Below are 24,528 nucleotides of genomic sequence, written 5' to 3' on the forward strand. Positions count from 1 at the left end.
CTACATGGGAGTTCAGCAACATAGCCATTACACCAACTGCTGGTCCCTGTACCATTTAGTTATTTCTTTCTACCATTGCCTTCTCAGTCACCCTCCTCTGGGTCTGCATTTCTGTCTCCGTGAAGCTGAGTGAATATCACCCTTGCCAGGAGACTATCAGATTCCAGAGTTTGAGAAAATTGCCAGGAGCTTGTTTATTAAGAGCTTATGACCTTTTTTCAGTGATCTCTGGAGATGAAGAACTTTGGCTTCCTTTTATTCTAGTGATTTGACTGACATTTTCATTTTCTCTGTCTTGGCCTCATTTCAGCTGCAAGTCTTTAACACATGACAAAAATGGGTCATGTCAAGGGTTCGGAACATTTAGAACCAAGGGTCTTGGCCCCTGAGGCTCCAGCCCTGATGCTGCAACTCATCGACTTACGTTTTTCTTCTCCCTGGTCTAAGGAAGCAGAGACTTAGTGCCAGGAAGGGGCCCGCGTGAGGTCTGCAGCCAGGTGTGCTGTCTGCATTGCTGGACGCTGAGCAGGCTGAGCCGCCTGCCCTTATGCTCATTGGCAAGGTGTGTGTCCTGTAGTCATTCACGGTTACCGACAAGCTGCTCCGTGCCGCCATGGCAACCACCAGTAACCCAGCACTCGCCCGATCTTTAGGGTATTACGGGCCTTCCAAAAGTTCATGGAGAGTGTGTCTCTGTCTCTCTCTGGCGGGTGCATGCAGCCTACAGCATAAAACCAAAACCAAAACGAAAAAAGGGAAAACGTGTATATGGAAGAACTATGCATGGATATCATGTTTTTCACCAAAATAAACTTGTACTTTCATTCCACTTTGCCACAGACTTATCGAGGTCTCCTCATGTTATCTTGTTTCAGCCTCAGAAAAACTGAGTAAATAATAATAGTATAATAATAAGAAAAAGAAGCTATCACAACAGTGGTTGATCTTGTTATCTTTTAATTTGCTGGAGGATACACGTGCCACTGAGGAGAGAGAGGGTGAGAGAGAGAGAGAGGAAAGTGAGAAAGCACGCAGCAGGGGGATGGCCACATCACAATCCCTTCTCCTGCATTTTCCTTTTGAGATTTTGAATACACGTGCACACGCACCCAGCCTGTTTGGTAAGCTCAGGGTCCAGACTCACATTATGCTGTCAGCCACGTGGAATCCAGCCGCCCTCAGCTCCAGACCACCTGGCCGACCCCAGGAGTGGTTAGTCTTTACTGAGCACGTTTTATTTGCAAAATCTTGCACTAAGACTTGGACTAAATTAGTTTAGTCCTCGTAATAATCTGGCAAGGACGAGTTGTTTCCCCATTTTCAGATGGCAAACTGAGTTTCAGAGAGTTGGCTGGGGTTTACGAGTCACACGACTCCTATGAGGCCGAGGCAGGATTTAAACCCAGAGAGCTCTACCCCAGAGCCAGTGATTCTAACCACCATGCCGTTCTGTATGAATATATTACTATACAACTATGGTAGACGTCACTAAGTGTAAGAATTTATTCGAATAGAAATAGATCTCTGGGGTAGCGTAGCTTGCAGGTGAATTACAGGGTCATTGCACCCCGCCCCCACTTGCAGTGGCTAGGCTTTTCTCCCGTCCGCTGACAGCCCTCTCCATGCAGGCTCTCCCCGTGGCAGGGCTGGAGCAGGCTGAGGACAGGAGCAGCTCTGCCGTGAGGAGGAGGGTGTGCCTGGTCATCGCAGCTATCTTGTAGAAACACGGCGTTGGCCACTGTATTTACAAGAGAGAAGCTCTGCTCTGAGGGAGCAATCACACATACAAAGTGCTCATTAAAACTGGTTTCAGGTGCCAGTTAGCAGCACAGTGGTCAAAATGGCATTCTCTGAGGCAACCTGCCGTGGAAAGGTTCCCAGTTCAGGTCCAGAGACCTCACTGCATGTGCTGGGCATGTGTGAACGCATGCTCCGGGCCGGCAGAAGCTGTTCACAGCCTTGGGGCCCTGTGGGGCTGTGGCCTCTCTTTCGTTTTTGTTCATGGAAGAATACATAAACTTCTTTTTGGTTAATGGTTGTAATAGCAAAAAGCTGGGGATCTTGGTGTCTGACTGAAATGGCAAGTGCTTAAGCTGGTTACGGTCCTCGGCCTCCGTCAGACATTGTGCGGCTGTTTACATGACTGTTTCGCTTTTGCAAAAGTTTTCTCATCTGTTCTTCAAAAAGGTAATCTGACCTCGGGACCAGCAGTCAGCATAATGGCTATGTCACTGGACTCCCATGGAGTTGTCCATGGTTTGAGTCCCGGACCCGGTGGCTTAAACTCATGCCCGGTGCGTGTGGGTGTGTGCCCAAGATCCTGAGAGGACAATGGAGGAGAAGGGACTGCAGTGTGGCCATCCTCCCTGGGTGGTGATTTCTCACTTTCTGTCTCTTCTCTGTCTTTCTGGCGAGCGCACGCGCCCTATAGCAAAAACCTCTCCAAAAAAAAAAAAGATCATCTGACCTGACCTCCCTGTAAGAATCACTCTTAAACTTGGATTTGTTTCTTTCCAGTTTATATCTGTATCCATTTATAAAGGGTACAGATTTATATGTATAATGCAGTATCCATTACAAAGGAAAATGATGAAGACGAAGTATTAATAGCAAAATTTAAAACTACTATAATAAGTAAATAAGCAAGATAAAAATTATAACAACTATGAGAATAAATAAATACACAGGAAGAAAAATTGGCAAGACCTACACTAACATTGTAATGGTGGTCATCTGGAGTGAGAGACGTTGGATTTTCTCTAGTCCCTTCATTGCACTCAGAGGACACGTGGATCAACAGTAAGAAACTGTCCGGCACACCAGAGCCCTAAACTAATAAAAACTATTCCTTACGAATACGATCGGACCTATGCAAATGTTTCCTCTCAATCCCTGCTACTCAGGGTGTGATTCTTGAACTAGCGGCATCAGCATCTTCAGATAGCTCCTTAGAAATAACAGGCCTCCACCCAGATCGGCAGAATTAGAACCTGAGTTTGACAAAATCCTCACGTGATCCCTGTTGATTTTGAAGGTTGGGACACTGCTCTAAATGACGGCCTTTCTGGTTTCTGGAAGGGCAGAGTTTGGTCATCGATGGCATTGCTAATCTAAAACTAACGTGCAAGTAGAAAAAGGTGGTGAGGGCATTGGTAGATGAGAGTGGAATGGATTTTGGAACTTTATCTGACACATGGAGAGGCGAGAGAGTCAACCTGGGAACCCGAGAGAGTTCCTAGACTTCGTGCGGTCCCTGGGGCTGGTCTGGATCTCTGGGATACCGAAGTGCTGCGTCTCCACTAGCCTTTGCTCTGGCTCTGTCTCCCAAGCTCCTCTTTGGCTACACACTGATTTGCTTTCTAATTTTACTTCAGGGAGAAATTGCCTTGTCATTTGTCTGAAAGGTTCTTTTTGAGAGTTCTTTGGTTCTCACAAAAATATAATAGATCGACTTTTCATAATACACGACTCACAGACTGTGGTATCCAACCTATGGATTTATGTTTTATTAAAAATTGTAGACCAGCAACCTTGTGAGTTTGTAAACCTGTCATGGTTTTGGTTTGTAAATGTTTATGTAAGAGAGACCGACCAACTTCAAAGAGTTACTAAGTAAAACCACCAATCAAATTTGGAGGATTCAAACTGTCTAAAAGTTCTATTCTCTGCAAGACCCTGTCGGGGTAGACATAGTCTATTTAGAGGAGATGTAGGTGACTCTTAGAAACTACATTAATGTCCATAATTGATTCTTTAAAAATTGAAATATAAAAGGGTACAAAATGGGAAGGATAGTATTTTACAGTTTATTCCAGGAGTCCTGATTTCTTGGCATATTGCTATTCACAGATACTTCTAAATTATTGTGCTTTTGCCTCTTCATACCGGTTTTGAGAAGATAATGTGGCTTAATTTTTTTCCTTTATAGAATGAGGTCTTTTTTTTAAACATTTTACATAGTGTCCTCAAAGAAGATCATGCCCTAGTATCTAGAGCTGTGTCCACGACCCTGGAAAATTTCACAGAAACGAGTGAAATTAGTGAAGTCTTTGACCTATTTTCATACAGCAAGGTAAAAGCAATTTTATATTTTCTTTTGTTTGGTACTTTTGCAGAAAATTTAATAAAATGAATATTATAAATTATAGATTAATATGAACTTAAAGTTTTTGATGCAAGTAACCATAATTTTATTCACTAAGTAGGTTTCAGAAAATGTGGTTAAATCAGTTCCCATCTATTAAATGAAAATCAAGCCCATATTCAACTCTTGGTATCATTTACCATTATAATTAGAAAAACTGCAAGTTTTAAGGTGAACCCTTCTGTCTGGTGGAAATTTATTCTTACCATGTAAATATCTCACTTTTTAAAATTTGTGTACTGCGAGCTTTTTTTTTTTTTTTTGAGGTTTTTGCTATAGGGCGCGTGTGCTCACCAGAAAGACAGAGAGAGACAGAGAAACAGAAACCGAGAAATCACCCCCCAGGGGGGATGGCCACGCCGCAATCCTTTCTCCTCTATTCTCTTCTTGGGATCTTGGGCACGCATGCATACGTTTAAGCCACCAGGTCTGGGACTCACACTGCAGTCGACTACATGGGAGTCCAGCAATGTAGCCATTACACCAACTACTGGTCCCCGGTGAACTTTTTACATGTAGGACATTTGCTCTTGTAATTAGACATTTTATCTAGTAATTAGGGACTATTTTATTAGCATATTTGGGGATAATTCAGACCTTCAACTACAGTGACAAATGCAATCAAGAACATAGCCCAGAATGTATTGGGTCATCGGAAAAGTCGTGATGTATGTTTTCCTATGTTTTTCTATGCAAACTATCTATAAAAATGGAATAGGTCAGTATTTGTGTATTGAATTGTGTTCAAGTGACTGACAGCTTCTTATGTCCTAGGGAGCATCCCTTGCCCAGATGCTTTGTAATTTCCTCAGCGAGCGTTTATTTATCACTGCAATAAAGGTGAGTTCACAAAACACTTGTTACCTGGGCGGCAGTCACTGTAAATTGCTTGGGCATGTTATTTATCTTAACCATAACTTTTCTACTTTTACAGTCCTATTTGGGAACGTTTTCTTACTCGGGTGCTGAGCAGGATGATCTGTGGAGACATTTTCAAATGGTAATTGTCTGCTTTCTGGCATGTCCTTGCTGAGTCACAGTGCAGGTTGGGAGGTGCAGCATTCCCCATTTGGCAATTCCATGGGAACTGTGAAACTCCCTTTGGTCCGGAGCTGTGTCTTTAGTCTTCACGGTATTCAGAGCCCAGAGCAGAGCCTGGCACAGTAGACTCACACGTGTGTCTTCAGCGAGTGGATGAACAAACTAAGGAGTCTTTTACATAGAAGGGCTCTGAATTTGGTCCAAAACATCATCCACTGGAGATCACTGCTTAAATGAGGAATAGCATAGTTACCGCGGGGCCGGCAGGTGGTGGATGGTTAAGGGCACTGGTCCCACATGGCTGACCACGGTTTGAGTCCTGGACCTGGCGACTTGCTTTCTCACTTTCTCTCTCTCTCTCTCTCTCTTTCTCTCTCCCCCTCTCTCTCACTAGCTTGCTCTCTGTCAAAATTAAAATAAATAAATAAAGTTAAATAAAATAATTCATTCTTTTTTTTTTTCCTTAAAAGAACAGCTACCTAATTTCTTTTAGGAGATTGCTATTGCCAAAGGTTTTGCAAACAATATCTGCTTTTCTGATGATTTTTACAAACAGGCTGTAGATGACCAGAGTAAGATTGTTTTGCCAACAACAGTAAAACGTATAATGGACAGTTGGACACACAAGAATGGTTTTCCAGTGATCACTTTAAATGTATCTACTGGCATCATGAAGCAGGAGCCATTTTACCCCAGAAAGGTTAAAAATCAGACTCTTCTGACACGCAAGTGAGTAACTTCCCTCTTCTTTGTCTTTCTCTTCCTTGGAGTTGAGCTTGGATCCAGTGGAAACAGCCCTGGAGGTAAGGAAGCCTGCCACCTGCTGGACACATTCTCTCTACAGAGGGATGGACATTTCTGCCTGTGAGGGTGAGGCAGAGCCCCAGAGTCCTAAGCAAGGCTCTAAGTGAACAATTCAAGGCCGTCCTTCCCCAGGGACTGAGGGGGTCCCAGCAACCAGCACTTGAGGGCGTTGTGTATACCTCTGCATTCTTCAGACAGAGGTCGTGAATTACTTGGGATTCTGGGTGAGGCGTACTAAGAGAGGGAGCCAGGGGTGGCCACATGCCAGCTAAGAGGAAAGGGAGGCCTGATGCAGAGCAGCTTTTCTCCTCTGGACGTGGAATGGAATGGTAACTATGTCCTTGAGGAGCAGTCTCTGCATGTGCGTGCACATGTATGTGCGTGCCTCTGTGTGTGTGTGCAGGGTTTGTAGCCAAACTTACGACATTTGAATTACACCCTTAAATTAGTTAGACCTGGGTTCAAATACTGTCTCTACCAAAATTCAACCCTCAGGTAAGCCCTACTTAAATTATCTGAGTTTCAGGTGCCTCATTTCTGAAATAAATGTAGTAGCACATATCTCGGGGGGTTCGTGTTGTATTGATTTTTTAGATCATTTTAAACACTTTTTGATAGTTTTGATACTCCTCATTATAGTAAGTGTCAGCACAAATGAGAAATTAGTTTTCCTATACCATCACCAAAGCTTTCAGGTCATCCTACTCTTTTTTTTAAAAAAATGGTTTCATTTAACTTTCTTTATTCATTTACTCAGTTTTTAACTTGACTGGAGAGGGACAAAGCAAGAGAACGAGAGGGCGAGAGGGAAAGTGAGAAAGCAAGCCGCCAGGTCCAGGACTCGAACCGCAGTAGGCCATGTGAGAGTCCAGAGCCCTTAACCAGCATGCCACCTGTCGGCCCATTTTACTCCTTGTAAAAGACAAACAAGAGACCAAAGTTTCCTTCTCAGTGTAGAATTCTGTGACGTTTGAGAAGTGTGTGTCTTGGCCATGTAGAGAAATACAGACACACAGCTGAACGATTTTGAGAAGCCAGTCTTGTGAGAACTTGAGCAAAACTGGAAATGTTGCCCAAACTCGGCAAGTAGCATGTCTTCCGACAACTGATGTGCTTCCTGTGGCCAGCCTCTTCGTCGGATCACGTCTACAGTGTGGGAAGCATGTCAGCATTAAATAAACGTAAATTCCTAGTTCCTGTTGAAAACTTTTCCTATGGGAGAGAGCTTGACGCAGAAAAGTGTTTTGAAATGTTCACTTTTGGGTCTGTTGGCAACATTGGAACTACCCTCAAGTGAGGCCAGCTAGTTTAACATCAACAGGCCCTGAAGGTTTCAGATACAAGATCTCAGTAGCTGCTTATGTCAGAAGAAAATCCACAAGACCCACGAGAGGACTCAACAGCTGAAGCAAAGCCGCTAAAACGACAGTGAATAATCTTAGGAGCTCAGTTCTGCGTATCCAGGGAGAATGGCTAAAGAACTTGAGCTCTGTTTGTGGTTTTAGTACCTCTGTAATGTTGGCTCCGCCTGAGTATTCTTGTATATGTAAATTAATTAAAGTTTCTCTTTTCTTCCGACAAGTGACACATGGATTGTCCCTATTCTTTGGATAAAGAATGGAACTACACAATCTCTAGTCTGGCTAGATAAAAGCAGCAGTAAGTAACACATTTGAAAAACATCTTCACATATGTACATATATAAAGACTGAATAAAAAGGCTAGCTTTGGAAAGCAACCTCAAAAAATATGTCATTCTTGTTGAACATAGAGCTTTTTCTTATTTCTAAGGGAGACTTTTTGCTATAGGGCACGTGCGCTCACCAGAAAGACAGAAAGTCAGAAAGGCAGAAACCGAGAAATCACCCCCCAGGGAGGATAGCCACACCGCAATCCTTTCTCCTCCAATCACCTCTTGGGATCTTGGGTACACATGCACACGTGCCAGGTGTGAGTTGTTTTTTTTTATTTTAATAATTATTTTATTTAACTTTATTTACTTTTTGTTTTAATTTGACCAGAGGGAGACAGAGAAAGCAAGAAAGAGGGAAAGTAAGAAAGCAAGCTGCCAGGACCAGGACTCAAACCATAGTCGACCACATGAGAGTCCAGTGCCCTTACCATCACGCCCTGCCACCTGCCAGCCCCGGGCGGTGTGAGTTTTAAGTCACAGGATCAGGGACTCGAACTGCGGTTGATGACATGGGAGTCCAGTGACATAGCCATTATACCATCTGCTAGTCCTGAACATAGAGCTTTAAAGAAAAGTTTTAATTCAAAGCCATTAAATGTAAAAAATATAATCTATGGTAAGATCAATGTGTATTTCAGAATTCCTCTAATATTTCATTTCAGTGAGTTTACTGTTTAGAATTGAAAGTATATAATGTCACAATCTTTGGATAAATGTACAATCTCAACCCTTCTTATATTTCTTTGTAGAAGTATTTCCTGAGATGCAAGTTTCAGAGGCTGACCACGACTGGGTCATTTTAAACTTGAATATGACTGGTTACTATAGAGTTAATTATGATAAATTAGGCTGGAAGAAACTGAGTCAACAGCTCGAAAAAGACCCTAAGGTAAAGTTATCTTGAGATTTAATGAAATGTCATTATGAATGCACTCTCGAACCTTTTGGGGGATGAGCTCACTGGTGAAAATAACTCCTGCCTCATTCCCAGGCATAGTGGAGAGGTTTTATTTGTTTATTTATTTTTTTAATTTTTTTATTTTTTGGAGAAGTTTTTGCTATAGTGTGCATGTGCTCACCATAAAGACAGAGAAAGACAGAGAGACAGAAAGTGAGAAATCACCCCCCAGGAGGGATGGCAACACCACAATCCCTTCTCCTCCATTCTCCTCTCGGGATCTTGGGCATGCACACACACGTGCCCAGCATGAGTTTAAGTCACTGAGTCCGGGACTTGCACCGTGGTCGACTACATGGGAATCCAGCGACACAGCCATTACACCAACTGCTGGTCCCGAGGTTTTATATATTTTTTATTTTATTTTTAAATTCTTAGAAAGGGGAGATTCTAGGTGAATGTATTGTGTTTTAATATTGATCTTGCTTTTCCCAAAAAAGTTTTATCTTTCCAGATAAGAGCAGAATACATTTTGCCTTTTAATCATGAGTTTTGGGATGTTTGCCAAGTTACTTAAACATTCTGCCCCATTTCCTTGCTTTAAAATGAGATTATTATTGTATCTTACTCATTAGGAGGCTTAGAGATGATGTAGGTAAAAATACCCTTAAATTCTGTAGGCCCTTTGAAGGTCCTTGCTATGTGCTAGGAGATACTAACTTCATTCCTAGAAACAGCCCCACTCTCCTTCAGAAGAGACCATGTAAGTCACAAAGTATCGCCAGTAGTTCAGTATCACTTTTCATTATGAAACAACTATAAATCATTATGCAGTGTGTAAATATTGAATGATCAGCGCTAATCGATCGGCCAGTTGGTTGAATTAAACTGAGTCTCCGTTGGTAAGGCGACCCTGGCTTCGGCGTAGACACACCTGGCTATGCTGTGCTGTAAACCCTTGGGCATTCACTTAGACCCCTGCATACACGTGGAGGGGAAGAGAGACGGTGTCGTAAGTGTCTCTGTTCAACGTTCCCAGAGACACAGCGTCCTCTCCGGTAGAGGAACAGAGCGTGGGTTCCGGGGCCAGATGGACTTGCAGTCATGTTTTGTTCATTGCTTGCCAGGAGTGTGGTCTTGGGCCTTCCATTTGACCAGTTGTGCCTCAGTGTCTTTAACCGTTTAATCATGGCTGTGACAATTCGGTGTAAGGGTTGTGAAGATTAAGATAATACATGTATTATATTTAACAGAGGCCCGATACGACGCAGCCTCTCAGAACATGTTCAGAACTTTTTATACAAAAAGCCATTCATAGGGGCCAGCAAACAGTGTGGTGGTTGAGGCACTGGACTCTCATGTGGCCCTCTGTGGTTTAAGTCCTGGACCTGGTAGCCCAAAAATCGAAGAAATAGATAGATGATAGAGATAGATAGATAGATAGATAGATAGATAGATAGATAGATAGATAGATAGATAGATGATTTTTAAAAAATTTCTAATTAAAGAACATTTATAATAATATTTTCAAGTCTTTCTCAGAGTGAGCAAATTCTTATTATTTTTTCATTTTAAACAAGTTTATTTAAACAACAAGATGCTTGACTTGAAGGGAAAACTACTTAGGATTCCTTTTTTTTTTTTCTTCATTAAAAGCCATTTACCCCTACTTAAAGACAGATTGCCCTACAAGTAAGCTATGTACAAAAAGTTATATAATTGTCCGTGGTTTTACAATGATAAATGAAAAACATTAAAATTCTCGGATCAAAGAAGGTATGCAAAGATTTTTATGTTTTCCACGGTTAAAGCAGTGAGAGCGAAATGACTCACCCCAGTAGAAAGACTGCAGCTGAGGGAGCGTGCCACCAGTGGGGAAGGGGCTGTTTTCACAGAGCCATCCTATCTCCCCGTGTTCTCTGTCCTGTCTCCCCGTGCTCTCCATCCTATCTCCCCGTGCTCTCCATCCTATCTCCCCGTGCTCTCCATCCTATCTCCCCGTGCTCTCCATCCTATCTCCCCGTGCTCTCCATCCTATCTCCCCGTGCTCTCCATCCTATCTCCCCGTGCTCTCCATCCTATCTCCCCGTGCTCTCCATCCTATCTCCCCGTGCTCTCCATCCTATCTCCCCGTGCTCTCCATCCTATCTCCCCGTGCTCTCCATCCTATCTCCCCGTGCTCTCCATCCTATCTCCCCGTGCTCTCCATCCTATCTCCCCGTGCTCTCCATCCTATCTCCCCGTGCTCTCCATCCTATCTCCCCGTGCTCTCCATCCTATCTCCCCGTGCTCTCCATCCTATCTCCCCGTGCTCTCCATCCTATCTCCCCGTGCTCTCCATCCTATCTCCCCGTGCTCTCCATCCTATCTCCCCGTGCTCTCCATCCTATCTCCCCGTGCTCTCCATCCTATCTCCCCGTGCTCTCCATCCTATCTCCCCGTGCTCTCCATCCTATCTCCCCGTGCTCTCCATCCTATCTCCCCGTGCTCTCCATCCTATCTCCCCGTGCTCTCCATCCTATCTCCCCGTGCTCTCCATCCTATCTCCCCGTGCTCTCCATCCTATCTCCCCGTGCTCTCCATCCTATCTCCCCGTGCTCTCCATCCTATCTCCCCGTGCTCTCCATCCTATCTCCCCGTGCTCTCCATCCTATCTCCCCGTGCTCTCCATCCTATCTCCCCGTGCTCTCCATCCTATCTCCCCGTGCTCTCCATCCTATCTCCCCGTGCTCTCCATCCTATCTCCCCGTGCTCTCCATCCTATCTCCCCGTGCTCTCCATCCTATCTCCCCGTGCTCTCCATCCTATCTCCCCGTGCTCTCCATCCTATCTCCCCGTGCTCTCCATCCTATCTCCCCGTGCTCTCCATCCTATCTCCCCGTGCTCTCCATCCTATCTCCCCGTGCTCTCCATCCTATCTCCCCGTGCTCTCCATCCTATCTCCCCGTGCTCTCCATCCTATCTCCCCGTGCTCTCCATCCTATCTCCCCGTGCTCTCCATCCTATCTCCCCGTGCTCTCCATCCTATCTCCCCGTGCTCTCCATCCTATCTCCCCGTGCTCTCCATCCTATCTCCCCGTGCTCTCCATCCTATCTCCCCGTGCTCTCCATCCTATCTCCCCGTGCTCTCCATCCTATCTCCCCGTGCTCTCCATCCTATCTCCCCGTGCTCTCCATCCTATCTCCCCGTGCTCTCCATCCTATCTCCCCGTGCTCTCCATCCTATCTCCCCGTGCTCTCCATCCTATCTCCCCGTGCTCTCCATCCTATCTCCCCGTGCTCTCCATCCTATCTCCCCGTGCTCTCCATCCTATCTCCCCGTGCTCTCCATCCTATCTCCCCGTGCTCTCCATCCTATCTCCCCGTGCTCTCCATCCTATCTCCCCGTGCTCTCCATCCTATCTCCCCGTGCTCTCCATCCTATCTCCCCGTGCTCTCCATCCTATCTCCCCGTGCTCTCCATCCTATCTCCCCGTGCTCTCCATCCTATCTCCCCGTGCTCTCCATCCTATCTCCCCGTGCTCTCCATCCTATCTCCCCGTGCTCTCCATCCTATCTCCCCGTGCTCTCCATCCTATCTCCCCGTGCTCTCCATCCTATCTCCCCGTGCTCTCCATCCTATCTCCCCGTGCTCTCCATCCTATCTCCCCGTGCTCTCCATCCTATCTCCCCGTGCTCTCCATCCTATCTCCCCGTGCTCTCCATCCTATCTCCCCGTGCTCTCCATCCTATCTCCCCGTGCTCTCCATCCTATCTCCCCGTGCTCTCCATCCTATCTCCCCGTGCTCTCCATCCTATCTCCCCGTGCTCTCCATCCTATCTCCCCGTGCTCTCCATCCTATCTCCCCGTGCTCTCCATCCTATCTCCCCGTGCTCTCCATCCTATCTCCCCGTGCTCTCCATCCTATCTCCCCGTGCTCTCCATCCTATCTCCCCGTGCTCTCCATCCTATCTCCCCGTGCTCTCCATCCTATCTCCCCGTGCTCTCCATCCTATCTCCCCGTGCTCTCCATCCTATCTCCCCGTGCTCTCCATCCTATCTCCCCGTGCTCTCCATCCTATCTCCCCGTGCTCTCCATCCTATCTCCCCGTGCTCTCCATCCTATCTCCCCGTGCTCTCCATCCTATCTCCCCGTGCTCTCCATCCTATCTCCCCGTGCTCTCCATCCTATCTCCCCGTGCTCTCCATCCTATCTCCCCGTGCTCTCCATCCTATCTCCCCGTGCTCTCCATCCTATCTCCCCGTGCTCTCCATCCTATCTCCCCGTGCTCTCCATCCTATCTCCCCGTGCTCTCCATCCTATCTCCCCGTGCTCTCCATCCTATCTCCCCGTGCTCTCCATCCTATCTCCCCGTGCTCTCCATCCTATCTCCCCGTGCTCTCCATCCTATCTCCCCGTGCTCTCCATCCTATCTCCCCGTGCTCTCCATCCTATCTCCCCGTGCTCTCCATCCTATCTCCCCGTGCTCTCCATCCTATCTCCCCGTGCTCTCCATCCTATCTCCCCGTGCTCTCCATCCTATCTCCCCGTGCTCTCCATCCTATCTCCCCGTGCTCTCCATCCTATCTCCCCGTGCTCTCCATCCTATCTCCCCGTGCTCTCCATCCTATCTCCCCGTGCTCTCCATCCTATCTCCCCGTGCTCTCCATCCTATCTCCCCGTGTCCTCCCATCCTATCTCCACGTGATGTCAATCAAAACGTATCCTTGGCCATTTAGCTTCTCAAAGTGCGATCTGCATGTGCGCATACCCCGGTTTCTTTGTGTACAGCGAAGGAATGGGGAAGGGAAAATGCATGACTAGAGAAAGCTGTACAGTGGAGCTCAGGATGTGGGGAAACCAAATGTGGTTTTCCAATGGAGAATGTGTTCCTGGTCTGTCAAAGCAGTTCTGAGGAGGTCTGGCTCCCCTGTGGGCAGACACCTCCCGTCTGCTGTTGGACACGTCAGTGTCTCTTCGCCCTCCAGCTCCAGCTGTGCAGGTGTGTCTGCTTCATTGATCGGCTCTCCTCAAACTGGAATCTGATCTGCCTCATTGACAAGCCCTGTCATTCACAACGGGCAAAAATGAGCTTACTGAGTGGTGCACGCCTCTTCATCCTAAACTGCACCACAGAACCATCCTGCCCCTCCACCGTCAGGCTAATAGGATTGTTGTTCTCAGTCTTGACTCCTTCCTTGGGCTTTTGTCCACCTGGCGAGCGTGGGTGTCTCCTCAGCTGCTGCTTCACAAAAGAGGGACCAGGTCCTCACTGACCAACACACAGGCAGTGCCGGGCGCGGCCTAAATTCTTCCCAGTTTCGAAGGGTGCTCCAAGCCATGGACGTGCTCGGTCATGCCATTACAGTGCCATTTCTTTAAACCAGTGTAGATGTACTTAGTGAGAAGCTGAGGTAAGTCATTTCTACAACATAACTGGTTAGCGAGTAAAAAGGAATCTTTGCTATTAACGTTAATCTGGGAGATGTTAGTGTTATTACTGCCAGAAATGAGATACTCCCAGGGAAGACTTTAGCCGGCTTGCTCAGATGCTCACAGGGACATTGTGAAGAGAAATGTTCTAGAACCAAGTATACGAAAGTCTGGGAGGGGCTGAAGGAGCGGTGGAGGAGGCTTTGGGCACCCTCGGGAATGAGGCTGGAGCCAGCCTGTAGCATGGTGCCTAAGGCAGCTGGGTCCTGCGTGGCCATCCACGTGCTTCAAGTCCGACTGAACTTGAGAAGTAATGGCCAGCACACGTGTGCACGCCCAGAATCCTGAGCAAAGGGAGGCATGAAGCAGGGATTGTGGCACGACCATTCTTCATGGGCGGTGCTTTCTCCTTCTCTCTCTCTCCTTCCCTCTCTCTGGCAAGCACACATTCCCTCTGGCAAAATTAAAAAAAAATACAATACCTCTACTACCCAAAATAGTAATAATATTTATTTAAGGCCAGTTATGCCAAAAAACTCCCTTGAAAATAATTTTGATATTGTAATAATTTTTTTTAACTTGCTAGAGGGCACATGCACTCACCAGAGAGATAGAGAGAGAGGAAGAGGGAGAAAACATCCTCCGATGAGATGTGATCACAGTCGCTTCTCCTCCATTTCTTTTGGGATTTGGGGCATGCACACACCCATATAGCATATGTTTCCTTTCTTTTTTTAAAGGAAATTTTTATTTATTTATTTTTTTTGAGAGGTTTTTGCTATAGGGTGTGTGCGCTCTCCAGAAAGACAGAAAGAGACAGAGAGACAGAAAGCGAGAAATCACCACCCAGGGGGGATGGCCACGCCACAATAACTTATCCTCTATTCTCTTCCTGGGATCTTGGGCATGCATGCACACGTGCCCAGCATGAGTTTAAGCCAGTGGGTCCGGGATTCTAACCGTGGGTGACTACATGGGAGTACAGTGACATAACCATTACGCCAACTGCTGGTCCCTTAAAGAACTATTTTTATTTAACTTTATTTTAACTTGACCAGAAAGGGACAGAGAGAGAGAGAGAGGGAAAGTGAGAAAGCAAGCTGCCAGTCCAGGACATGAAGTGGCTGGCCATATGGGAGTCCAGCACACTTAACCACCATGCCACCTGCCAGCCTGCCTAGCATATTTTTCAAGCCACCAGGGCCAGGATTCGAGCTGCATGGTTGGCCATATGGAATCTAGCTGCCCCAATCACTAGGCCACAGGCCGTCCCAGTAATCGAATTTGAATTACACCTTCTTGATTGCCTGTTTTATTTTTAAACGTGATATGTTTCAGGGAGCATTTTGGTAAAACTTTCTGCCATGTTGAAGCTTTATGATCGATGTCCAGAGGGATCATTTATTAAAATCACATGTATAATATTAATAAATAAATTATGGGAACTGTCCTTAGTAGTTATCATTTCTCTGCAGATGAGATAACTCATGTGAAGATACCTTGCAATGTTCTTTAAGCTGTTATTGCGGAAGGTTTTTAATGAAAAAAACTGTTCTCCCCTTTTCCTACATGTACCCGACCCCCGTTCTGCAGGCTATCCCTGTCATTCACAGGCTGCAGTTGATCGACGATGCCTTCTCCTTGTCAAAGTGAGTGCGTTTTCTTCTGCTGCCATTCTGGAGTCTACTCTGAGAACTTCATAAAAATAATAGCCTATGCTTAGGAATTCGGATCTTTAGTAGGTGTGGTCATTTAAATGATTGAGATTAGAATCAAATTTCTGGGACCAGCAGGTAGTGTAATGATTACGCTGCTGGACTTCCACATGGCCGACCATGGTTCGATTCCCGGACCCAGTGGCTTGAAACTCATGCCAGGTGCATGTGTGTACTTTCCCAAAATCCCCAGAAGAGAATGGAGGAGAAGGGATTGCAGTGTGGCCATCCCCCCTGAGGGGGGGGGAGGTGATTTCTCGCTTTCTGTCTCTCTGGCAAGTATATGTGCCCTATAGCAAAAATCTCTCTAAATGGAAAAAAAAAAAAGAATCAAATTTCTGTAGTCTTAGTAAAATTTTATAATATGAAGAGTTTTTGGAAATAAACAGACTATCAATTGAGATTTTGAAGTGATTTCTATTACTCAAGGGTGATGACTGTAGGTATAATTTTAATAAGATATGGCCTTATTTTAATATGCATATGACAGAATTATTGATATTATTTATTATATTTACTCAATGTAAGCTTTTTGCTAAGTATTTAACCAGGTAAATTAATATGTGTCGGGATTTAAGTTTTCCAGCAATTCAATGAAGGAGTCTGTGTAATAAATTACGCAGTGTGTTCTGTCTGGCTGTCCCAGTTCTGGAGTAATGTCTGCCTGCTTACCCTGCATTTGGTCCTGCTTTTCCCTCTGTGACTTGCAGCACATTTCCGTGCCCAAGACTGTGCTGGAACTCCTCCGTAAGGTCACCATGACCTCAACACTCTTGACCACATCTTCCCGAAACTTCCTTGTTGACTTCCTGAGACTCCAATGTGCAAACTCCATTCTCTTTGTGTGTTTGACTTCTCTTCTTCCTCCTGCTGTAAGCATTCTTTTTTTTTTTTTTTTTTTTTTTTTTTTTTGGAGAGATTTTCACTGTAGGGCGCGTGCGCTCGCCAGACAGACAGAGAGAGACATAGAGACAGAAAGCGAGAAATCACCCCCCAGGGGGGATGGTCACGCCGCAATCCCTTCTCCTCCATTCTCCTCTCGGGATCTTGGGCACGCACGCACACGCGCCCGGCGTGAGTTTTAAGCCACCGGGTCCGGGACACGAACCACGGTCGACTACGTGGGAGTCCAGCAACATAGCCATTACGCTAACTGCTGGTTCCCGCTGTAAGCATTCTTAAGACCAGCTGTGTTTATGTCATTTTCTTCCCTTTCTTTCAAATAACTCATTCATTCTTGTGGCTTAGGTGGCGGTTTCAGTACGTGTCTGTCCAGTGCCCAGCAGACATATTCAAGTAAACGCCCGTGGGAGGACGCGTCGACATCTTCTAACCTACACTTCCACTTGGTTCTCCTGTCTTGTGTTTACCCTGTGGCCATCTAAATTCAATGCCTTCAACACCGGTCTCTCTTTCTCTCTCTAAATTGCTCTTGCTTTCTGTTCTCTCTCTGTGTCAAAGCTACCACTGTTCTTCCTATCACCAATCAGGCTATCTCTTGAAACCTCAAAGGTATCTTGGCTCCTCCCCACCACCATCTCTCACACTCAGCCAGTCACCATGTCTTACCTAGTCATTCATGGCAGTAGCTTTGGATTCATTCATTCATTCTTTTTTTATTTTACACATTCAATCACTGCACATCACTACCACTTGTAAAATGAATTTCCCCAACATGAATATGTTTCGCACCAGTCCAGTTAAGATATCGCACACGTTGTCAGCAACAACCACCACTGCCACACTAAGCCAAGCCTTTAGTCTTTTTGAATTCCATTTTGTTTTCTTTAGCTCCCTTGTAATAAAAATGTTAGGCTCTGTCCATGGCGTTATCCCAGTGAGTGCCTTCCTGAACTTCTAAACTTTCCATCCTGATGTTCAGGGATCCCCACACGTTTGTGCCACCTAGTTCATCCCCACTTGTCAGTACCCACACCGAGAAGGTCCCCTGCCTCTCTTGGCTTGGTCTGCCGCCTCACTAACCCCCTCTTTATGTTCTTCATCCTGGCTGTCTTTCTCTTCCTCTTCCCTTTTCAGTCCTATCACCCTTCATCGCTCTTCTCATGCTCCTCCTCTGTCAAGCCTCCCGGACAGTTCTATCCTTCCCCTGACATGCCTCTGACTTTTCCATTTGTATATTTTCCTTCTTTCCCACTATATGTGTCCTTTTCTGGGACTGCTCATGGACAGCTTTTTATGTGTGAGTCTCAGGTCTTGGTTGAAGATCCCCAGCAATAGGCAAGTGTGGCATCCTAGGTAGTGTCCGTGTGTCTGCCAGTGCCCGACAGAGCATCAAGTAGAGGATGACTTAACTAATACTTCTGGGATAGAAATTATACTCTCCTGGGCCAGCAGGTGGCGTGGTGGTTCAGGGTGCTGGACTGACACATGGCTGACCATAGTTCGAGTCCCAGACCTGGCAGCTTGCTTTCTCACTTTCCCTCTTTCTCCCTTTCTCTCTCTTCCTCACTCTCTTGCTCTCTGGTCAAATTAAAAATAAATAAATAAAACATTCTTTTTTTAAAAAAAGAAATTATAGTCTCCTAAGAATCCATGCTGCTATAAATGTCTAAGTATCTAGTGCTTAATAACCATTCCAGCGTTTGGCCTGGAATTTCTGTGTCTTCTGGGAATTGGGGCACTTGAACTGGCCAAGTGGGAATGGGAGGTTTGTCAGCATTGCTTGGGTCCACCTTATCATTTAGATGCTTCTTGATTTATTCACACACCTTATTGAAGCCAGGCACTAAAGCATGGAACAAATATGGAAAATGTTCAACTCATTTAGCAAGTGAAGGTTTTCTTAAGTGTATGTGTTTTTAAACCAAACAGACACAATTATACTGAGATTGAGACAGCACTTGATTTAACCAAGTACCTTGCTGAAGAAGATGAAATCGTAGTATGGCATGTAGTCTTGGTAAACTTGGAAACCAGGGATCTTGTTTCTGATGCGCACAGCAATGATATATACCCATTATTAAAGGTAATTTCATTCTTTGTTATATAGTTTTAAAATAAATCCTCTTTTCATATTCTAGGCAGGTCCTATGAGACAGGTCTGTCCCAAGGAAATAGTCTTCAAGTTCAATATATATATTCATTATTTTTTAGCAATGGCTAATTATTCTTAGAAAAAAATGCCTTAATTATAGACCTTGTCTAGAAGATGAATATCAAAGATGTTTAGAATGAGACTTTGTTTTTGGTGAAGTGGCAGTGTGTTTGAAGAATCCAGAGTAGATGAAAATGGTATACCCTAGTTTTAGAAAAGGATGTCATGTATTAGTAATGATTCCCCTAAGAGGTTGTTAGGCAAACAGAATTACTTATGTTCATAATTGTATTATAATACCCTGACCTGTAGGGCCAGCAATTAAAATCAGAGACAAATTCCAGAAAAAGCAAAAAATTTGAGGCTGCATGTAATGCTAGAAAGAGGAGGAAAATTAGAATGAATGAGTGGAGAAGTGACATGCCATAAGAAGTGAAAAAAAAATACAAAAGCAGAAATGTTTCACTGTTAATCTTTAACAGGGATCGTAAGAAAGATGGCACAGGTAAAATTAAAGCAAGAGTTAAAGCACGACCCTTTGGACAGTTAAGGACCACAAGTAACCAGAAAGCATAGTAGGTAATGGTTTCAGGTGTTTCTGGGTCATTCAGGGTTTTGCACTTTCTTTTTCTAGTGTCCAAATGACCAGTGGAAACTTAGTTGAGAGTAGGGATGGTAACAGAAGAGAGCATCTGATGACTGGGGACCAGCTGTCGGCACAGTGTTAACGCACCTGGGTTCACATGGGGAAGGTCTGGGGTCTCGGGTCACGTCCTCTGCATTCCTGTTACATGGGCCAGCAGAGACTGCGAGTGGATCAGAGGTTGGATCCCTGCTGGGGTGCCTGTATCTTTCTCTCTGCTTCTCTCCCTCTCGTGGAAGAAAAAAATAAAACCTTTCTAAAAATCCTGATGACCAGTTCTGGATAAAGAAGGAAAAACTAAGGTAGATGGCCTCCAGGGAAATGATGGCTCAATTTAGGATTTTCTGAGTGATGGTGCAAAATACACATTCAGTACATACTGTATTTTGAGTCTCCTTACAACACTCTGTTTTTCACTTGCATTATAGTACTCAATAAATTACATGAGATATTCAACACTTTATTGTAACATAAGCTCTGTATTCTTTTGTCCAACTGTTGGCTAATGTATGTGTTCTGAGTACTAAGTTTATGTTAAGTTCGGCTAAGTTTAATGTGTATTGAGGTTAGGTATATTGAGCACATTTTTATTTTTTTATTTGCTATAGGACCCATGTGCTCACCAGAGAGAGACAGAGAGAGAAAAAAATGAGAAAGCATGGGAGTGGGCCACACCATTCTCCTCTTGGGATTTGGACACGCACACACACATATTTTTCAAGCCTTTGGGTTTGGGACCCAACTGAGTAGTTGGCCATGTGGGATCCAGCTGCCTTATCTATGATGTCATTGACGGGCCTTGAACACATTTTTGACCTATGACATTTTCCACTTATTCTGAGTTTATTGGGATGTAACCTCCTTATAAATCAAAAAGCACCCGTATTTGTTTTTTTAAAAAGTGGAATGAATAGAATCCGATTTGTTCTTAGGGAAATACTAGTAAATGTCTATCTTCCATAATCTTATATTAACGAGCTGAAAACTTAGCTGGAGAAACTTTGCTTCAGACGCAGAGTTGCAATTTGTCAAGGCCATAAATCAGTTTTCCTTATTCTGAGAATAAAATTGTTCAGGTAGCAAGGTTATTCTTTTTCTATTTTAATAACTACTATGTATTGTCTTCTCATTACATGCCAAATAGTAAACGTCTGTACAATATATTACTGAATCCTCACAGTAACACTGTAACATTGGTATTATGGCAGGTTGCATTTTACATATGGGGGAACTGAACTTTAAAAAGATAAAAAATACAAAGGTACATAGTTAGAATAAAGATAATTTAGGAGGAAGTATCTGTCATCTTCATTAACAAATGGAAATCCAGTGTTAATCCAGTGGTGGAAGCCACAACCCACACTATATTTTCTTTGCTCTTTATAGAAGTACCTATTGAAGAGACTTAGCTCAATATGGAAAATGTATTCAACCATAATTCGTGAAAATGTATTGGCATTGGAAGATGACTACTTAGCTATGTAAGTATTTTTAAGTAGTGTTAATTGAATAAAATGATTCATAATAATAGACAGTCTTTCGATTAATAAAATAAAACCTTAACACCCATTATTTATTGAGGTATTTTGTATGCTTTTTGGGAATAACTGCTGAGGTTGGTGGGCTGATATATTCTTGGAGGAAATAATAGTTTGGGACCTCAGTGTACCTGCAAAGCAGATGTCCCACAGCAATTTATAGCTCCACGTTCTCAAAGCGGAGGCCACTTGAAATGGGGTGTCTCCCTATTGGTAAAGGGCCGTGCTAAGCAAAGCTCGCTTTGACCAACAAGTCAAAAACATGGAAAGGCCACAGGAGGAAATGTCTCCTCTACATATTATTATTAAACCACTTGTGTGTGAGCATAAGTAAGTACTGCAAAAATATTCACACCACGGCTTGCTGCAGGGAGTGAGCATGTTGTCGTGCTTGTCTGGGAAGGAGGCCGGAGACCCAATGGGGCTGTGGTACCTCTGGCCCCTGTCTCCGAGGTCTGTGTGTAGAGGCTGGTCTTCTAGATTTAAGAAGGGAATTTGTAGCCAACAGTGGTACAAGGTTACATGACAACTCATAGTCAGCATCAGCCTCGAGCCCATCAGACTATGCAGGCAGAGACGCATGCCACCTGTGATTGTGCAGGGGGGAGTAGGGGAAGACGGCGAGCACTAGCTGGGAGTGTGTAGGCAGGTCGTGTGAGCCAGTGGAGAGGCGGCGTGTCCTCGAGCACTAGCTGGGTGTGTAGGCAGGTCGTGTGAGCCAGTGGAGAGGCGGCGTGTCCCCGAGCACTAGCTGGGCGTGCGTAGGCAGGTCGTGTGAACCAGTAGAAAGGTGGTGAGTCCCGGCGGCAGCACGGCTATATCCTCAGCTCTCCTGGTTTGTACTGTGACCTCTGGGTCCAGTCTTGGAGAAACCTGGAGGACTGAACTGCACTTCCACAGAGCTGTAACCTGCTGCAGCCAGCCTGGGGGCGGGTCGTGGGGAAAAGGAGCGAGTATGCAAGCGGATGCTCAGAGCTGTCTCTCCGAGGACCTCCACCCTGGAACATTCCACTTCAGCTTATCAGAAGGTCAGGTCAGCTGAGGTTGATCCGGAGGGTAGAGCAACAGAGACTGGGCTCTTGGATTTTCCAGAAATTTCAGGCCAGTTTGAGTTCCTTTACTCCTGGCTCCGAACTTGGAGAGCACAGGAAGGCACACTGCAAGGCACTGCTTACCTGGATTCACTGCTCTTCACTGTACCCTTTTGACTCACTTTGTTTTCACCTGTATTGTGTACACCTGCTCAGCTGTAAAAATGAACCAAACCAAACAAAGACCTCTATTTCTTTTTCTGAATGGGTATATAACAGCTGGAAGGGGTACGGGAAGAACCAGATGCTTAAGCAAGAGGAAGAAAAATGTTGAAGGGGAGAAATAAAGCAAGGCCTCTGCTTTTCTTACATAGAGAAAGAACCTCATGTTTAGGTATGAGATCAGACCCTCTGAAGTCATTTCCTTCACATTGCACAATAAGGCGACTTTTGTCAAAGAGAGGAAGAGTCAGCTGACAGCAGATGCGGAGTGCGCACGCCCACGTGCGTTTGAGCGATGAAGGGTGGCAGTCCTTTATTTCTATCTTTCAAAAAGTACTAGTCTTAGGAGCTATTTTTGGTGCCAGAGAGCCTCCCAGCAACTATTTCTCTGAATATTAAATATATTTTTAGTCCACAGAAGCTATTTTTAATAAACCTGCTGCTATTGGAAGGATATTTTAAAATATCCACCCTTTCATGAGCACACATTCTTGGCAGCAGAGGAAATGAAGGTGATGATACAAAATAAACTGTTCTTCTTTGACTTTTGTCTTAAGAATATCACTAGAAAAAGTTTTTGAAACTGCCTGTTGGTTGGGCCTTGAAGACTGTCTCCAGCTCTCAAGAGAACTCTTCAGAAAATGGATGAATAATCCAGAGATTGAGTAAGAAGAATACTGTAATTCCCTGGGTTTTGCTCTGTTGGTACTAACGCTTTCTCAGCTTCTTGGTGACTTCACTGTAGAACTGATCGTTTTGCTTTCACTTGGTTCATTTATCTCCTATTATTCTTCTCAGAAGTCCTTTTGTTTGTTTGTTTTTGCCTTCGGATACATGCATTTGCTGGAGAGAGACAGAGACGGTGAAGGGAAAGCGAGAAATCACCCCCTGGGGGGATGGCCATGCTGCAGTACCATCTCCTCCATTCTCCCCTTGGATTTTGGTGCCTAGCATGATTTTCAAACCACCAGATCTAGGACTCAAACTGTGGTTGGCCATGTGGGAGTCCAGAGCTTTAACTACCAAGCCACCTGCTGAGCCCCAGAAGTCCTTTTTTAAAAAAAAGGAAAAAGAAAGAAAGAAAAAGTCTAATATGGGTCTGTGCATAACTAGGGGAGATCAGAACTCCTGCAGTGAGTGGTCGCCCCCCCATTGCGTGTGCTCTCCCAACACACACTTTAGTTCTCTCTGCATGCTGTTCATGGTCATAGATCGGTCTTTGTTATTGTTAAGATCAGAGCATCTCTCTCTCTTTCTCTCTCTCGCTCTCTCTCTCTCTATTTGCAATCTCACTGAGCTGAAACTAAGACTGACATTTTGGCTTTATCATCTCTAATTTACCAGCTCAGAAGGGCTCTTAGGAAATGTGATGATGTACAAGACCATACCGCATTGTCAACACACACGCTGTGCTGTTCTAATTCACTGCTCTCTTAAAACTCGCTTTCCACGCTAATGGATGATCTCTTCCCACGGTATCGATACTAAATGACGTTTTCCACAGTCGCCTGTCTCGATTCCTGCTTTTGACTTTTCTCTCTGAGATGTCAAGTATTTTGTCTGGATTTATACTTCTAAATATGTGACAACCTGGATAAACGTATCATTTAACTACTATCAGAAATATTGTTCCATATTATATCTTACAGAATACCTTTTCCAATTAAAAATGTGGTTTTATGTTTTGGCATTGCCTTGGGAAGCGATAAAGAATGGGACTTTTTGTTAAGCGTCTACACTAATGAAACAGAGGCGGGAGAAAGGTACCGGCTTGCGCATGCACTGGGCTGCAGTAAGGAGCCGTGGATACTGAACAGGTGATTATGGCCGTCCTTCCTGAGAGTTCCTGCCGGAGGGATGCAGTGAATAAGCCAGAGGGAGAAACTGGACATGTGCCGATAGAAGAACTAGAACAATACATGTGTATGCATGGCTAACTTAGGGACATAGGATCTGAGTTACACTTTTTAATTACCTTTTTATGTTTGATTTGTTTTACTTTAAAAAAAAAGAATTATTTTAGGGCCCAACAGGTGGTAGTGGTTAAGGCACTGGACTCCCATATGATTGACCACAGTTCAAGTCCTGGACCCAGTGGCTTGAAGCTCATGATGGGCACATGCGTGTGCCCAAAATCCCGAGAGGAGAATAGAAGAGAAGGGATTGCTGCATGGCCATCCCCCTCAGGGGGTGATATCTCGCTTTCTATTTGTCTCTGTTTCTCTGGTAAGCGCGCATGCCCTATAGCAAAGATCTCTCTAAAAAAATTTTTAATTTTATTCATTAGTATTACTTTTTAAAATTTGGGCAGAGAGAGAAAGAGAGAGGGA

General features: G+C 44.7%; 1 protein-coding gene across 1 annotated transcript in view; it reads left to right on the forward strand.

Moving 5' to 3' along the window:
• LVRN (laeverin) overlaps positions 1-24,528 on the forward strand; it is a 97,594-nt gene that overhangs the window by 48,151 nt on the left and 24,915 nt on the right. The window contains exons 7-19 of the mRNA XM_006158394.2: positions 1,325-1,422; positions 1,629-1,679; positions 3,935-4,072; positions 4,919-4,984; positions 5,079-5,144; positions 5,742-5,914; positions 7,572-7,648; positions 8,432-8,571; positions 15,588-15,643; positions 18,542-18,695; positions 20,794-20,888; positions 22,756-22,863; positions 23,848-24,015. Of these exons, the coding sequence (XP_006158456.1) occupies positions 1,325-1,422; positions 1,629-1,679; positions 3,935-4,072; positions 4,919-4,984; positions 5,079-5,144; positions 5,742-5,914; positions 7,572-7,648; positions 8,432-8,571; positions 15,588-15,643; positions 18,542-18,695; positions 20,794-20,888; positions 22,756-22,863; positions 23,848-24,015 (1,390 nt within the window). The remainder of the gene's footprint in view (positions 1-1,324; positions 1,423-1,628; positions 1,680-3,934; positions 4,073-4,918; positions 4,985-5,078; positions 5,145-5,741; positions 5,915-7,571; positions 7,649-8,431; positions 8,572-15,587; positions 15,644-18,541; positions 18,696-20,793; positions 20,889-22,755; positions 22,864-23,847; positions 24,016-24,528) is intronic.

This window comes from Tupaia chinensis, unplaced genomic scaffold (assembly GCF_000334495.1).
Source record: "Tupaia chinensis unplaced genomic scaffold, TupChi_1.0 Scaffold000591_1, whole genome shotgun sequence".
NCBI lineage: Eukaryota > Metazoa > Chordata > Mammalia > Scandentia > Tupaiidae > Tupaia > Tupaia belangeri.